The sequence below is a fragment of the Setaria viridis genome, chromosome 2 (assembly GCF_005286985.2).
Source record: "Setaria viridis chromosome 2, Setaria_viridis_v4.0, whole genome shotgun sequence".
NCBI classification, from domain to species: domain Eukaryota; kingdom Viridiplantae; phylum Streptophyta; class Magnoliopsida; order Poales; family Poaceae; genus Setaria; species Setaria viridis.
Window position 1 is genome coordinate 46,237,075 of NC_048264.2, and position 16,277 is coordinate 46,253,351.

The 16,277-nt window shown below is 47.4% G+C and overlaps 1 protein-coding gene, 1 non-coding gene and 2 pseudogenes across 2 annotated transcripts; all 4 read left to right on the forward strand.

Moving 5' to 3' along the window:
- The first annotated feature begins 2,558 nt into the window (after window positions 1-2,558).
- LOC140221969 (uncharacterized) lies at window positions 2,559-4,975 on the forward strand (annotated as a pseudogene).
- A 232-nt stretch (window positions 4,976-5,207) lies between these two features.
- TRNAP-UGG (transfer RNA proline (anticodon UGG)) lies at window positions 5,208-5,279 on the forward strand. Its single transcript has one exon. It is a non-coding gene; the product is annotated as a tRNA-Pro (tRNA).
- A 1,890-nt stretch (window positions 5,280-7,169) lies between these two features.
- On the forward strand, window positions 7,170-9,518 carry LOC117844497 (momilactone A synthase-like; annotated as a pseudogene).
- A 3,152-nt stretch (window positions 9,519-12,670) lies between these two features.
- LOC117845515 (momilactone A synthase) lies at window positions 12,671-14,228 on the forward strand. Its single transcript, XM_034726574.2, has 2 exons — window positions 12,671-12,933; window positions 13,148-14,228. The coding sequence occupies exons 1-2, from the start codon at window positions 12,902-12,904 to the stop codon at window positions 14,025-14,027; spliced, it is 912 nt and encodes a 303-aa protein (XP_034582465.1). The 5' UTR covers window positions 12,671-12,901; the 3' UTR covers window positions 14,028-14,228.
- Window positions 14,229-16,277: the final 2,049 nt, after the last annotated feature.

Sequence of the window (16,277 nt, forward strand, 5' to 3'; positions counted from 1 at the left end):
TGCAGCGTTTTATGGACTATTTTACGAAAGCTCGTGCACACCTCTAAACAAAACAAGAAACGTGACAAACTCACTAAACAGGCACAAGTTTATTTGCTAACAGGGAGCTCGTACGGCGCGGCCGGCGGTGGCAGGGGGAGCCTGGACGATACGGCCGCGTGATTGCGTGAAGGAGCTCCAGCCGGAGCGGAGCAGCAGCACATGCACACGAGGATTGCGACGGGAAAAAGAAAGGTCGACAGAGGATAAGAGGGTGAGGAGAGGTGAGGAAGAAGAATATGACATGTGGTTCCATGTGGAGGGTACAATGGTCTTTTTACCTATCCTCTTTGTTAGAAATGATTACGGTTGCAGATTAAACTACGTTTTTAGTGACGGAGTTGGTGGTGGGTCAGGAAGGCTTAAGCTCCCTACCCACCTAAAAATAATGGAGCCCTCCTTGAGTTTCCGCTCCATTTTTTTAGGAGAAATGAGGAAGAGGAAGAGGGAGGAAGAACGATGAAGAAGAAGAGACTCCCTAGGCACCATAGCTAGCTCCATCATTACATGTTTTCATAGTGTGGTGTAGACAAAATCGATTTTGACGATGTGCTCTACGCAAAACCTAACTTTCGCGGCGTCTAGGAGACAATTTTCCCAAAATATTAAAGCCAGAGTTGCCCAGGTGCTTTTGCTTCATAGACTGATAGGCAAGCATATGCTGCCACAGTGCCATCCCATATGGTATTAGGTTATAGAGAAAGCAAATCCTAGCTACCCCTTCTTTATCTAGATGTTTATTATGCTTATCTAACTTGCTCCACGAAGATCCTCCAAAATAATTAATTTACGCAATTATGCCGCTTGCTTTATCCAATGACGCGTCAAAAAGAATTAAAAGGACTCGGATTTTATTTTTTCATCAAACTCAACCTTTCTAAAAGCAAGATTCATACTATAAATTAAAATAATTCGAGTCATTTAATTCTTTTTTCTATAGAGAATGAAGGGAATGAAGGGAAGGGAGGATCACTCGTACATGCCCAGGTGTGCTTGTAAACATGTACACCAAAATCATACTTCTCGGCGGATGGCTGTGGCTCTAGCTAGCTCCCCTCTCCTAATTGATTGGTAACAAAACTGTCGCCAGTCTGCAAATCATACTCATGCAAAGGATCGGAGATTCATCTTCCTAGCGAATAAAATTTCATATTCTCAAATCTCAATTACGGTGTGCCCTCCCGCGTGTATCTTCTCAGCTGTACCTTGAGCACCTTGCTAGAGTAAACTACCTGCTGTCTGCCATTCACAGGGCAGCCTGAGCCAATGCTGCTACCTTCCTAGTGAGTCGTAGCCTCATAGCTCGCTAAACTTGTAGCGAGATACAAAATACAAAAATGAAGGATTAATGAAGCCGCTGCTGAGACGGGTCACCTTTCCTTACATTAATTAAGGGTTAATTATCTAGGTTTTTTTTTGTCATGCCACATCCTCAAAAGGTGGTTTGATGTGCAACACACTCCACTCTTTCATTTAGTTTTGGGGACACCACCAAAATGTGATTTGGTACGTAGCACACTGCCTCCATTAAACTACTATTTTCCATCCCAGAAGGTGAGAGAATGATTATAGAAGGATAAAAATACCCCTAGATTCATTTTGGTGGCTAGCTCGACCGCTCCACCCTATCCATTCGCGCGATTCAGCTCCTCTCCGTGAGTCGCCCGCGAGGCCAGGACCGCGCCGCCCGTCGCACGTGAGTCCACACGGCTCTGTCCGCCTACCCGCGGCCTCCCGGCTCTGTTCGCCTACGCTTGCCGCCGCTATCTCCTCCGCCTGGAGGTGAGGAACTGATTGTTCCCCAAATCTACACCTCTTTCTGTTTCTTGTATACTTTCTTTCTTGTTGCACCCCCTTACCACACTTGGTCGGCCGCAGGCTGCTGTCAATTTCATCCCCAAGCATGCTACCACAAACAACCTGACCTAACACCATCAAATCGATCCCCAAATCCCCGACGTGGTGTGGGGCGGCTACACAGCACAGGATCTGCGATGAAGGAGTTGGACTTATCATGGGTTCCTGATGGGTAGGATAAGCGTATCCTTGTTGCTTTCATTGAGGGTCCATTGTTCATGAACAATTTGAGGTATCTAGGGTTAAGTTTTGTAGTTCAATGTTGTCTGTCCTATTGAATACCCTATACTTATTTTTTCATTCTTTAGGATGGACCACAACACAGCATGTAGGTTTGCCATCCGCATCCCTAGTTATGAGGAGCATAGTACACATGTGTATCATGCCACCTGTGATAAAAATTGGGTTCGCGATAAGGATACAATTTCATGAATGGATTTCTATGCTGACTTAGATGCTGAAATAAAGCGAGTCAGTGTCCAAAGTTTTTCAATGAGATTTTGGGACAAGGTTGCATGTGAGTATAGCTAGATTGATTCTTATTCCTCATTGCTTGCTGCAACTGATATGTTTGGGACACTAGAAGCCTTCCTGTGCTAGTTTTAGTCATTAACCAGGTAAGTCATGTTACCAGTTTATGTACTGATCTTGCTGTTGTTGATATGAAATCAAGTCGGCTGTTGATATGCAATACTGAAATCAAGTCAGATCTTGTTACAAGTACACCTATTACCAGTGCACCTAATGATCTTTTTACTAGTGTGACTAATGATCCTGCTTCTGATAGTAATGATCATGCTTCTCATACTAATGATCCTTGGGGTGAAAATGATGAAATAGAGTATGTTGGTGTAGATGCTGAGCCTACTGAATCTACTTCTAACATTGGTTGTGATTACATTCCTGACACTGATGATGAAGATAATGATGATGGTGTTTTTGATGATGAGAAAGGTTGTGAGGTTGTTGAGCATATAACTGACTTAGAAAACCCCAAGATTGCTGTTGGTGTGACATTTGAAGATAGAGACACTTTCATGAGAGCTATTAGACAGTATGCTATTCTGAATGAGGTTAAAATTGTTGCTCATTATAATGAAGCAAAGAGGTATAGAGGATTTTGTAAAGGTACGAAGTGCAAGTGGAGAATACATGCATCAATTCTAGGTTAGGGACAGGTTAATCCAATGGCTGAGGCAAGATCCCACAATTGGAGCTTCTGTTTTGAAGAACAAGTTGGAGGAGAAGTACTTGATCAAGTTGTCATACTGGATTGTATACAATGGCAGACAGTTAGCACTTGATGAGATCTTGGATAAGTGGGAGGACAGTTTTGAGTATGCTTTTGCACTCAATGCAGAGATAGAGAGAAAGTCTCCTGGAAGCATAGTAGAGATAGATTGTGAAAGGGTTAGGGTCCAAGATGAGATTTAGCAGGATGTTTGTTGCTTTGAGTATTGATGGATTCAACAATGGGTGTAGACCATATTTGGGCATTGACTCCACTGCCCTTACTGGAAGGTGGAAGGGGCAGCTAGCTTCAGCTATAGGTGTTGATGGACATAACTGGATGTTCTCCGTGGCATATGGTGTATTTGGGTCAGAGATACAAGATAATTGGGGGTGATTCATGAACAAGCTTGCAATGGCAATTGAATCCCTACCTGGACTTGTCATTTCAACTGATGTTGGGAAAGGCATTGACATAGCAGTGATAAAAATCTTCACCAATGGAGTAGAGCATAGGGAGTGCATGAGGCATCTGTAAAAAATTTTAAGAAGAAATATCATGGAAAGGTCTTTGAGAAGAACCTGTGGCCAGCTGCAAGAGCTTACAGGAAGGACATATTTGACAATCACTATAATATCATGAAGGCATCATCAACAAAGCAATGAAATGGATCGAGGAGAATCACAAGCACTTATGGGCAAGATGCTACCAAAAATATTGCTGAAGCCTTCAATAATTGGATAAAACATGAGAAGTCACTGCCTATGATAGAATTGATGGATAGAATTATGAAAAAAATCATGGAGAAGTTGTATCAGATAAAAACTCTAGCCATGAAGTTGAATAGTAAAGTGCTGGCACACATAATAAAGGCTCTCAATGCAAAGAGTAGAGGATTGGTTGGATATTCACTCCACAAAGGTGTTGGTCATATGGCAGATATCAGTGGTGTTTATAGGGACTTGACACCTTGGAGACATACTGTTGATCTGGAACAAAGAACTTGCACCTGTAAGAGATGGCAGCTCACTGGACTCCCATGTAATCATGCAATTAGTTTGATATGCTCTTATAAGGGTCTAGAGTTGGAGAATTATGTTGACAGCTGTTACTTTGTGTCAAAGTTCAAATCAGCATATGAAAGTAGGATTGAACCAATACCGGATAAGACACAATGGCCTCAAATACACCTAGGATTCAAGTTGTGGCCTCCAGTATTCAAGAGGGCAGCAGGTAGACCAAGGAGTAGGAGAATAAAATCAGTTGTTGATGGTGGCAGTAGGAAAAGAAAGAGATGCAGAAGATGTGTCAGTTAGGACACATGCAAAAAAACTTGCAATGAGACGGTGTATGACTCAGATGATCCACCTCATGCACAACCAAAACCTAAGAGTAATAGAACCAAGAAGAAGGAGAAAGTACCAGCCAGCACAAGTACACCTAAAGAAAGAGGACCAAGAAGAAGAAGGAAGTGATCACAGAAGTAGCAGCCAACCCAAGTACACCATTGAAGCTGCAACATGCACTAGCAACACCATTTAGCCCATTTATCTAAACTGTAGTCCTGGCGCATTAACTAGGAGGTAAACATCTATATATTTTTCTTACTAATATCAACATCCAGACTTAATTTTTCCCCTAATCTTTATTTTCTTTCGTAGCGAGCTAGGAAAATTGCAATGGAGGAGGTTGAGGTGCATGGAAGAATGGCACTGGACCATCTCATGAACTTCCGATGTGTGTGGTTGTGTGTGTGGAGGTAAACTGAATGATATATATCTTTTGACATGCCAAATTGATGTAATCTGTGACATGTTAACAATTATGACATACTAGTCACTTTTTCCACGACCACGACCACGACCGATGGCCATGGAAGGCTCTGTTAAAAAGCTAGGGGTATTTTAGTCTTTTTACCTGCTGTTCACTCACCTCCTAGGCTGCAAAAGAGTTGTTTAAAATTCACAGTGTTCCCGGGACTAAATCAAGGAGTGGAGCGTGCTGCGCACCAAACCACCTTTTGAGGATGTGCCATAGAAAAAAAGCCAATTATTTACTAATTGCATCATCAGCATCAACAGGGCATTTGGTCTAGTGGTATGATTCTCGCTTTGGGTGCGAGAGGTCCCGAGTTCGATTCTCGGAATGCCCCTTTTTTTCTCAACTTTTTTGCCTACAGCATGCATGCTAATCTTCTCCTTTGGGTGGGGCGCTAAGCAAATGACGAAATTAAACACGTCTGCTCCTCAATCCCGCCTTTGTTTCTTCCTTCTGAACTGCTAGTGACTGAAGAAAGGCAAGCCTAGCAGATAGACAGGACGACTGATCCAAATGCCAGACACAAAACCAATCAGACAGGATTATTCTCGAATAAAACTATGGTTACAATCCATAAGATCATGAAAATTCGACATTCATGATGCAAACTTGTGCATCTACCGTCTAGCATCAGGCTCTGTTAAGAAAAGTGCAAATGAGCAATTACAAGTTGACAGGGAAAGATGTTCAGCATCTCAAAGAAATGGTCAGGGATTTCTTTTTAACCTGATAATTGATCTCGATGAGAGAGTAGCCGACTGGTGCCAAAATTTATATTATCCAGCGTTAGACGAGCTTGTAGTCATAAATAATCAGGAAATATTTTGTTTTTTATTACGTACAGTACAGTCAGGATACATGCGGAGTAGATTGATTTGTTTGTAGAGGAGCTTGCAGTTAGAAATAATCAGGGAGCTTGCAGTTAGAAATAATCAGCATATGGCTGCAAAGAGAGCCTCCAAGCAGTGGCAGAGCTAGGAATGAAACGTAGGGGGTCAATTTGCCCAATATGAACTTTATTCCATCACTCAAAACCTTGTTCTTTGATTTGTGAAGACATCAAAATCACAAAGAAGGTAATAATATGCACGGTGGCCGCTCTCTGAACACTCAAACCAAGAAGGAAAAACTAATTGAATTGAAAATGGCACTGATGCCGGACCTAACTTCAAGTATGCAAGAGCTGGAAGTTGCTTTCTAATATGGATCTAGAAGTAAGGAACAAAATTACAAAAGAAGCTAATAACAATCTGCCTAGCAGGGGAGGCCGGCGAAGCAGCGATCCAGGGACGCATATGGCCACACGCGCTAGCGGCCGGCCGTAGGGTGGCTGCATTGCAAAAGGATTGCACGATGCCTTACGGTGGACTTTTTTCCTGTGACAAGGAAAGTCCCTATAGCAAGCGGGACCTTTGCTACAAAATATGCATAATAGCAAAGGGCTGAAAAGAGAGTATAGAAAAAGTACAGGGAGTGTCTCGAAGGTCAAAAATTAACCTGCACGCGCGATTGGCGAAGGAGCTGTTTGAAAGGTGGAAAAAGACGCGACAGGGACCTTGTCTGTAAGGAAAACCAACGCAGCCAGGGACCGGCGCGCAAGTATCTTCCAATTTTATCGGATGCCCACAGAGGTACGTGAAGGTTCGTTCTTTCATAAGCTGGTGTTTGCATCATCAAACTGGCGAGGTGGTAGTACGGGTTGGTCCTCCCACCCCGCGAGAAGCGCGTCGGCGCCGCAGCCAGTGTGTGGGCTGGTTTGTTTCAGAGGCCCATTTAACAAAGATACATGGGTCCCTTTGTTCTGCTGCCACACCCAGCGTTTGAGTTTCCATTTTTATCACTATCGTGACATCCACACATGCCTGTGCACACGCAAGACGTGTCGTCGTATCATACGAACGCACACACAACCTTACGAATTTACGATGTACTCGCTCTGTATATGAAAAAAGAAGTCGTTTTGGACAGCGACGTCTCTGAAGCATTACTTTGACTCCTTATTTTTATAAAAATATTTATCAAAAAGTGATATATGTATATTTTTATGAAAGTATTTTCAAGACAAATCTATTTATATGGCTTTCATATTTCCAAACTCAACAACTTAAAAGTTATTTATGATTTATATTTCCAATGTTTGACCCAAACCTTGTCCAAAACGACTTTCTTTTCCTATACGGAGGGAGTACGCAGCTGTGTAGTAGGAGTAATACACAAAATGGCCACAACCCCGTGAATCTGGTAGCTGCCTGAGAAGAAGAAAACGATGGATTCATGGAGCGACCTGATAAATCCTCCGATCCGGCTCCTCTACCTACTGCCCGCGCGCAATCCGATGCCAACTGACGCTGCCGCCAGTGCCAAGCGGCGGCGAGCAGTGCGCATGCCTTCACCTTCAGGCAGGCCTCAGGCTCAGGGCACATAGATGAGCCACTGCGCATGCCGATCACGGCTTCTTCAACCTCGTCGGTCCGATCCGGCGTCCGGTCCGCCGACGTCGACGCGGCGCGCGGCATGTGGGCCGGTGGGGTAGCCTGTCAAACCCTGGGCTCCTCCTCGTCCTCGTCGAGAACAGATGAACCTGTCGCGTGAGCCAGTGGGACACACAAAACACCTGGCGCGCGTCTCTCATCTGGATGCCCGGCACATGTAACACGCGAGAAAGGGACACCGGGAAACTGACAGATCGGGAACACCACGCAGGGATCCATGTCCAGCGACTGGAGGAGCTAGCACGTCTTGTTAAAGCCGACGGCCTGCTCAGCGCTCCTCGCCGAGAAACCACAGTGCACTGTTCTGTGTTCGTCACAAGAGACAGAGTTGCACAGAGCAGCAGCTAACTTCGTTCAACATGTTCGTCAGGGCAGTGCAGCAAGCCCTCATCAGGTACGATAATATGATGCACGTCTCTTGGATCTTATGACCCAGCTTAGCATAGTTAATCACCTACTACTACCACCAAGCTTAGCAATTTTCTTTGGGGTTCTTGGATCGATCGATAACTAGCATGCACAGTTGCTTCACTTTCGTTCTTGAGTGGGTTCGGCGAGATTATATATAAGAGCAAGCGCAAATGTGTTCTCTCTGTATGTGTGTCGCAGGCAGGAGAAGAGCCGAGCTGGGCCAGCCTTGCCCGGCGTCGCCAGCCGCTTCACCACGGCCGCGGACTCGCAGAGGCTGGCCGGGAAGGTGGCGGTCATCACCGGCGCGGCCAGCGGCATCGGCGCAGCGACGGCTCGGGAGTTCGTCCGGAACGGCGCCAAGATAGTGCTCGCCGAGACGCCGAAGTCCAGGACGACCTGGGCCGCGCGCTAGCCGCGGAGCTCGGCGCGGGCGACGCCGCGTGCTACGCGCGCTGCGACGTCACCGACGAGGCGTAGGTCGCCGCGGCCGTGGACCTCGCCGTCGCGCGCCACGGCAGGCTCGACGTCGTCTTCAACAACGCGGGCGTCGTGGGCTCCCTGTCCCGCCCGGCGCTCGTCGCGCTGGACCTCGCCGACTTCGACCGCGTCATGGCGGTGAACGCGCGCGGTGTGGTGGCCGGGGTCAAGCACGCGGCGCGGGTCATGGTGCCGGCCCGCCGCGGCAGGAGCATCATCTGTTGGATCCACCCAGGATCAGCAGCTCGCACGAGCACACAAACTCACGCGAGAGAGAAGAAGCACACAGAGAAGCTAGCTAGTTCGAAGTGGACACACACAAACACAGACTCTTGCGGCGTCGAACGCCTTTTTTTGGCTTTCTGTATTTCGACTCCTTAAACAAACAAACGATTACATGATCTTATAGATCCCGACGTGACGCACCCGTCGATCAACATTCTGGTAGTCCGAGTCTCACGCACACGCTACACGATCCACATGCACCACCGCCAACTGGTGCATGTCGTGCCTCCACGATCCGCATGAGACGCGACCCTATCTTGATGCAGCTAACAACCTGAAGACTAACTCCACTAACACATGCAGCCTACGCGCTAGCCAAACTAACAAGCTAATTCTATGCGCATGCGACTAACACATGATCATACACGAACTAGCTAAAAGACTCGCATGACATACATACTAACTACACAAGTCAAGATTAATACTAACATCATCTGCACACGGCCAGCGTCGTGGGCGTGCTCGGCGGCGTCACGCCCCACCCGTACAGCGTGTCCAAGGCCGCCGTCATCGGGCTAGTGCGCGCCGTGGCCGGGGAGCTAGCGCGCTCCGGCGTGCGGGTCAACGCCATCTCCCCCAACTACATCGCCACGCCGCTGGTGATGCGCATCCTCGAGGAGTGGTACCCGGAGAGCTAGGAGCGCCGACGAGCATAGGCTCATCGTCGAGAGGGGCATGAACGAGATGGAAGGGGTGTTGCTGGAGCCGGAGGACGTGGCGAGGGCGGCGCTGTACCTGGCGTCCGACGAGTCCAAGACTCCAAGTACGTGAACGGGCACAACCTCGTCGTCGACTGTGGTTTCACGGTGGGGAAGGCGCCCAACATGCCGGCATCAGCAGCGTGGCCATTGAGCCGTAGGGTGGAATGGGTGCGTGGTGGCTTCGCGTGTACTGTTCCGGAAAGTTGAGACACGTCCCGTACGTTAATGCTCTTGATCCCATGGTTAACAAGTGAAAGTGCTAAAATTTAGCACCTTTATGCATTAGTTCAAGCAGGTGAGCTAAACTTTAGCTCACCTTGAAAAAGTGAAAAAAGTATTAGCTGATGGGGAGGAGCTAATGGGTGCTAATAACTTGTGAAAAGACAAAAGGTGGAGAGAAAGGGAAAATGTGAGGAGATAAAGGGCAAAAGTAACATTTCATGGACTTTAGCTCAGTCCATTAGCCATGTCTTCAAACGGGAGTGCTAATGGGTGGAAGTGATAAACTTTAGATATGCTAAACTTTAACACTTGCTAAATTTTAGCAATAACACATCCAAAGCCATGTGACGCCTCTTCTGCACTCCTCCCCATCAACCTCCGTCCATGCCGACTTGGTAGTACTTCATCGGGCCACGTGCTTGCCCATCATGGTCATGGCTTCCATCGCGCGAGGCGTGTGATCCACGAGCTCCACCACGTAGTCCTCGTCCTCCCCTCCCCTAGGCTTGATAGTTTATGGGCGACCGGACGGACCCTTTCGTCCAGTCAATCCGATAGCGAGTCCTTACGTGCGCTCTGCACTTGAAAGGATCTAGGATGTTGACTAGAGGAGGTGAATAGTCAAATCTAAAAATTTTACAACTTCAAACAATTTTATCAACGACTTTCGAAGTTTTCGGAGATTGTTCCGGAAAATTCCGGACTTACAAAATTTCATGAGAAATCTACGGATTCTCCGGAGAAACAAGGATTTGAACTAAAACCTTATGAAATACTTGCTAAAATGTAAATCGCCGAATATAGGTTAAGCAACAGATTATTCTAGACCTTTGGGACAAGATAGAACAGCTGGAAACTTACTAGAAAAGTAGATCAAGCACAAACCCTAGAAATATGTTCTATGCTTGAATATGAACGAATTTAAGAACAACAAGCATAAGAGACACACGGATTTGTTTCCCGGAGTTCAACTTCACACCTTAAAGCCTTCCTCTCCGTTGAGGACCCACGAAGGGTGTGCTTTTCACACCTAAGCCGCTTTCCTCACTCTAGCGACCACAAAGATCAACCTAGAGTCACTTACTCAATCATCGGGGTAATACAAACTTCCCGTAGGCAGCCACAATCCTTAGATGCTCCACGGGCAACGCCTAGCCAGCTAGGAGCTTGAAGCTCCAAGAGTAACCAACACGAAATCACCGGCTTGACGAAGAACAAGGTGCTCAAGAGATGGAAAATCACCTCACTAGCACTCTCCCCTGAATCTCTTCTTAAATCCCCCACCAAATCTTCATCTAAAGGCTAAGAGGGGAGTAAAGAGGGGCTTTGAATGTTTCTGAACAACTCAGGTCAGTGTGTTAGGTCGAGAGAGACTGTAGGAGGGGGTGAAGGGGTACCCAGAAACTAGCCGTTGGGGGTTAAGTTACGGAATTTTCCGGAAACATAACAGCATAGGGAGTGCGTGATGCATCTGTAAAAAGGAGGTGCTCCAAAACTCCACCCCTATTTGCACTACAGCTCCATGGAGTTGGTAGCTTCATGGAGTTTTGGAGCTGGGGTGTTTGGCTAGAAAATTGGCTAAAGTTGCTGGAGTTCAGCTCCAGAGCCATGTCAAATAGAACCTAAGTCAAACTTGTCTAACTTTAACCAAGATGTTTGGATGCGGGGAAAATTTGAAAGGGTTCGGAGCAAGAGGAAATAGTGTATCGAACTCGTGTAGTACACCTAACTTTGTTAGCTCTTCTTGTCTACTAGTGCCTAATGGTACCGTGACCAGCAATTTGCCTACTCGCAAGCCAGTGAGGAAAAAGGATTCGCTGATTCATGTGCGGATGTCTTTTCTCACCATTTCTAGTAGTAAAATACATATGTCGTTCATCAATGTAAGTTTTGAGCAGTTTGCACAACACATTTTAATTTAGATATGTTTGAATAAAGAAAACAAATTTCTAAAATATTTACGACAGGTACCCATGTGACATACTTGTATTGTGCCATCTAACCCAGCTCCTCCAATCCTTCAATTTTCAGGATCTATGATGCTTTGTCATCAGCCACAAAAAAGAGACTGGTCCAGCATGGAAGCGGGGCTCAAGCCCCCTAACCCTTCTCGTTGTAAACTTTCTCTGTGTAGTAGAAGCCTCTGTAGACGGTGTTTGAGCTACCAATGGAGGATGATCATGTGGTGCGGCCGCGGGCAGTCAGTCGACAACTGGATGGGAAGGGCATGAGCATGGGTGACTACAAGCATAAGCTATTGTAGAGTGGGTGGTAGGTTGGACGTGGCGGCTGGGAAGCCACCATGGACAGGGGTGGGTGGGCGGGAGGTGGGTGCGAGTATGACGAATCTGAACCAAAAAAGAACATAACAGCTGAATCATCGTAGGATTTAGCAAAAAAACAAACATACGTATGATAGGGAAGAGGTTCCTCTAACTTTGAGTCACCAGCATGCGTGTACGATTTGTCACTGTAGAATAGCAAGCAGGATTGGCCATTTCACTTGCACAATGGCCTACATGGCAGTGACTCAAAAGTAGAGATTCCAAAGTTAGAGAATCTCATTCCGTATAATAACATCTCCCGTAATTGCAGTACCTTTTACGTGACCAATGTAGCAGTGTTGGGGACTTGGCGCTCAACGGCCACTGTACACACATTCTTATGCAGCAATGCGCGTACGATTCGTAACCGTAGAATAGCACGAAGGATTGGGCGTTGCACTTGCACCCCCGTGGCAGCACGCACTGGCGCGACAGGTCCAGCAAGCACAACGGAAAACCATGCCATGCGCTGCGTGCACCCATTATGATATGCGAACCGACGAAGCCCAGCAGCTACAGCTAACGAGAGAGAATAGTATATAATCAATCAGGCGAAATCTGACGTGATAAGCTTTTGTAATCAGACTGGCTCGGCTCCGACGACTTTCCATCTTCGATTTGATGTGCGCGAGCAGGCGCTAGAGAAAGACCTGAAAACGATCGATGGCCTCCTCTTCTCGTGGAGCACACACAGATCATCATCAGCCTGATGCTGGGCTGCTGGCTCCTGCAACATGGCGCTCCTGATTATCTGGCCGATCGGATCAATAGGTAATCTAATATAATGGTCAGCTCTCCGGGATGTGAATGCGACCTCGTTGATTGGGATCGAACCAGAACTTCACTGGCACTGCTGCACATGCGCCACACGCTACCAGCTCATCTGTTGACTGGGATACAGGTCTTCGTCACCAGCTCTCCAGGCTGCGGCTGCTCTTAAAGCCGCCGTGCTCGGCGCCTCGCCGAGTGTCGATCAGCGCCGCACCGTTTTCAGTTCAGTTCAGTTCAGGGGAGTCGTTCCGCAGAGCAGCAGGGTGCTTCAAGATGTTCTTCAGGGCAGCGCAGGAGATCCTTAGGTAAGATCTCATGACTGGATTATTCTGCGTTATTGCTCGAGCTCATTACCGTAGCCAGCTTCTTCAGTCTGTTCTCAGGGAGTCTGTTTCGTACCTGGGTTCGTTGAGATTTAAGATCGACCAAGCATAAATTAAAACGAATTCTTCCCTGGGTTTATTGAGGTTTAAGATCGATCAAGCACAAAATGAATCCTTCCTTCTTCGTGTGCTGCAGGCATGGGAAGAGCAAAGTTCTGCCAGCTTTGCCGGGCGTCGCCAGCCGCTTCTCCACGTCCGCAGACTCACAGAGGCTGGCGGGGAAGGTGGCCGTCATCACCGGCGGCGCCAGCGGCATCGGCGAGGCGACGGCCAGGGAGTTTGTCAAAAACGGCGCCAGGGTCGTCCTCGCCGACGTCCAGGACGACCTGGGCCGCGCGCTGGCCACGGACCTCGGCGCGGACGCGGCGTCCTACACCCGCTGCGACGTCACCGACGAGGCGCAGGTCGCCGCGGCCGTGGACCTGGCCGTCGCGCGCCACGGCAAGCTCGACATCATCTTCAACAACGCCGGGGTCGTGGGGTCCCTGGCGCGGCCGCCGCTGGGCGCGCTGGACCTCGACGACTTCGACCGCGTCATGGCGGTCAACACCCGGGGCGTCATGGCCGGGGTCAAGCACGCGGCGCGGGTCATGGTGCCGCGCCGCAGCGGGAGCATCATCTGCACGGCGAGCATCGCCGGCGTGCTCGGCATGATCACGCCACACCCCTACAGCGTCTCCAAGTCGGCCGTCGTGGGACTCGTGCGCGCCGTGGCCGGGGAGGTGGCGCGCTCCGGGGTGCGCGTCAACGCCATCTCGCCCAACTACATCCCGACGCCGCTGGTCATGCGCATCCTGGAGGAGTGGTATCCGGAGAGGAGCGCCGAAGAGCACAGGCTCATCGTCGAGAGGGACATCAACGAGATGGGAGGGGTGGTGCTCGAGCCGGAGGACATTGCCAGGGCGGCGGTGTACCTCGCCTCCGACGAGTCCAAGTACGTCAACGGGCACAACCTCGTCGTCGACGGCGGTTACACGGTCGGGAAGGCGCCCAACATGCCGGCACCTGCACAGTGAGCAGCAGCAAATGGACGAGCGGTGCGCGGGCGGCTTCGCGTGTTCTGTTTGGGAAAACTCTGAATAAGCTCTGTCCTTTTGTTTTCTACTGCAAAAAGCTATCATTCGCTACTGTCGGTGCTTCAGCATTATAAGCACCTGCTATCACGCCATTTATCAGTAATATCTTCCATTGGAATACGAATTTATACTTTGGTGTCATCTGTTTTCCCACCCTACCATTTTTCGTTAGGACCCTAAACTTATCCGACAGTGTCGTTTAGGTCCTCGACTTCACGTACTCTCAAACTGTACATCCACTCTCTAAACTTTGCTTTGAATAATACATGCTCCCTCCGTTCTAAAACGCAGACGCATATCGAGATTCAAAGTTTACAATCTCTAATCAATAATTTAGCCAAGATTTTTTAATTTTTAATATAAATTTGACAATGTACTCTTCAATGATTATACATAAAATAAATGAATGGTTAAAGTCCAATTTGAGAGATCGTACCATGTCATACCACACCTTATAAATAGGAGCGGAGGGCATAGGTTCGAAACTTTCAAAACACAAACCTAGCCCCTGAAATTTGACTTCGCTAGTCATCTACTCCCTCTGTCCCAAATTACTATTCATTTTGGCTTTTTAGGTACACATATTTTGCTACGTATCTAGACATAATATATATTTAGGTGCATAGCAAAAGCTATATATTTAGAAAAGCCAAAACGAATAGTAATTTGGGATGGAGCTAGGGAGTAGTAGTTAGCAAGAAATAGCATAAAATAGAGAGATGGTAGTTAGGTTTATGTGCAAGCCCCCGAGCGCTTCATAGTCGAATGTAGCAGTCTTTGAGTACTTTTCAGATTCTTGCCGAGTAGTATTAGTGCTCCTCGAGTATTTTGTCTAGCTGAATCTTCAAAGTTCTTCAAAGCTGTCATGAGGCTATGGTGCGCTCGAGCCCTTGATCGTTTTGATTTTGTAATCTTCATCTTTAGAATGTGATATGGAGGGCGGCGGAAGTCACACTCCATATGGAGTAGCCCCCGAGCCTTAGGTTGAATCGAAGAATCAGACTAAGAGTCAATAAAATCTTGAATCTTATTTCTTCATCTTGAAAAAATCAACTGTTGGGTGTAGCTTATCAGCCCTCGAGCCTTGAAATGATTAAATAATCAATCCGAGGATTTTTAGTCTTCATGCATGTCGTCTTTTGAGTAGTTTTGCAGCGTCCAGCCCCTGAGCTTATGTGCCAGGTGAGCCGTAGGAGCCACGTTGAGTAGTTATTTGGCGCTTAGCCCCCGAGCTTAAGAGCTAGCGGAGCTGCTGAAGGTATTCCGAGTAGTAATGGGTACTTAGCCCTCGAGCTAGGAGCTAGCGCAGCCATTGGAGGTACGCTGAGCGTCCTGGAGAGTCGTCACCGATGCTTGATCTGCAAAAAGAGATGCATACATTATGTAGCATATTTGTAGAATTTTGAAACTACTGAAATTTATTCAGTGGTAAATGTAATGTAAATGTTTGTGTCATGCTCTTGTTTCGGCCATAGTTTTCCCGAGTAGTTAGCCTATTACGTTTAGACTCTCAGTCTCTGTTTAGCCACTGACACTGCGTGTTAGATCTTTGTCTCGTGTACACGTACTGGCACTACTGCTACGGAGATCTTTGTCTCACGTCCTAGCATTTAGGCATGACAGAAGATCCGAGGCTTTCACGAATTAAGGCGTATTTTTCTCGAGGAGATTAGCAATCGCTAAGAGAAGACAACAAAAATAAGTAGTCGACATTACGACAAAAAGAGAGCACGATTGCGCGTAAAGTAATCATTGGAACTTTTCTACCTTTTTGGTGAGGAGAGCGCGTGTTACCACGCATAGTATTTGTACCTCCTTAAGGTGTAGTCATTGTGAGCCTCCAACACTCAATACACCAAACTTCATGGCAGAGTCTCCTAATTTGGTGTACCAAGCCCGTGGCAGAGCTTCAGAACTCAGTGCACCAAATCCGTGATGATAGTCTCCGTAATTTAGTGTACCAAGCCCATGGCTGTCAGTCAATAGGTCCCAAGAGTAGTCAGTGAAGTGTAGCTCTGAAGGGTAATTCCCGTCGAGAGGCGTACACAAATAAGCAGTCGACGCATTCACCAACCATGTTGAAAACAAGCCAGAGAAAAATAGTTATTAAAAATGACTTAGCTTGATTCATGGATGATTGTCGATGAAGCCGCGACGGTTGTTGATGAAGTTGACTAGTTGGAGTTGATT

Coding starts and splice junctions, on each gene's coding strand:
- LOC117845515 (XM_034726574.2), top strand. CDS start 12,902: ATGTTCTTCAGGGCAGCGCAGGAGATCCTTAG. Junction 12,934..13,147: donor GCAGCGCAGGAGATCCTTAG/GTAAGATCTCAT, acceptor CGTGTGCTGCAG/GCATGGGAAGAGCAAAGTTC.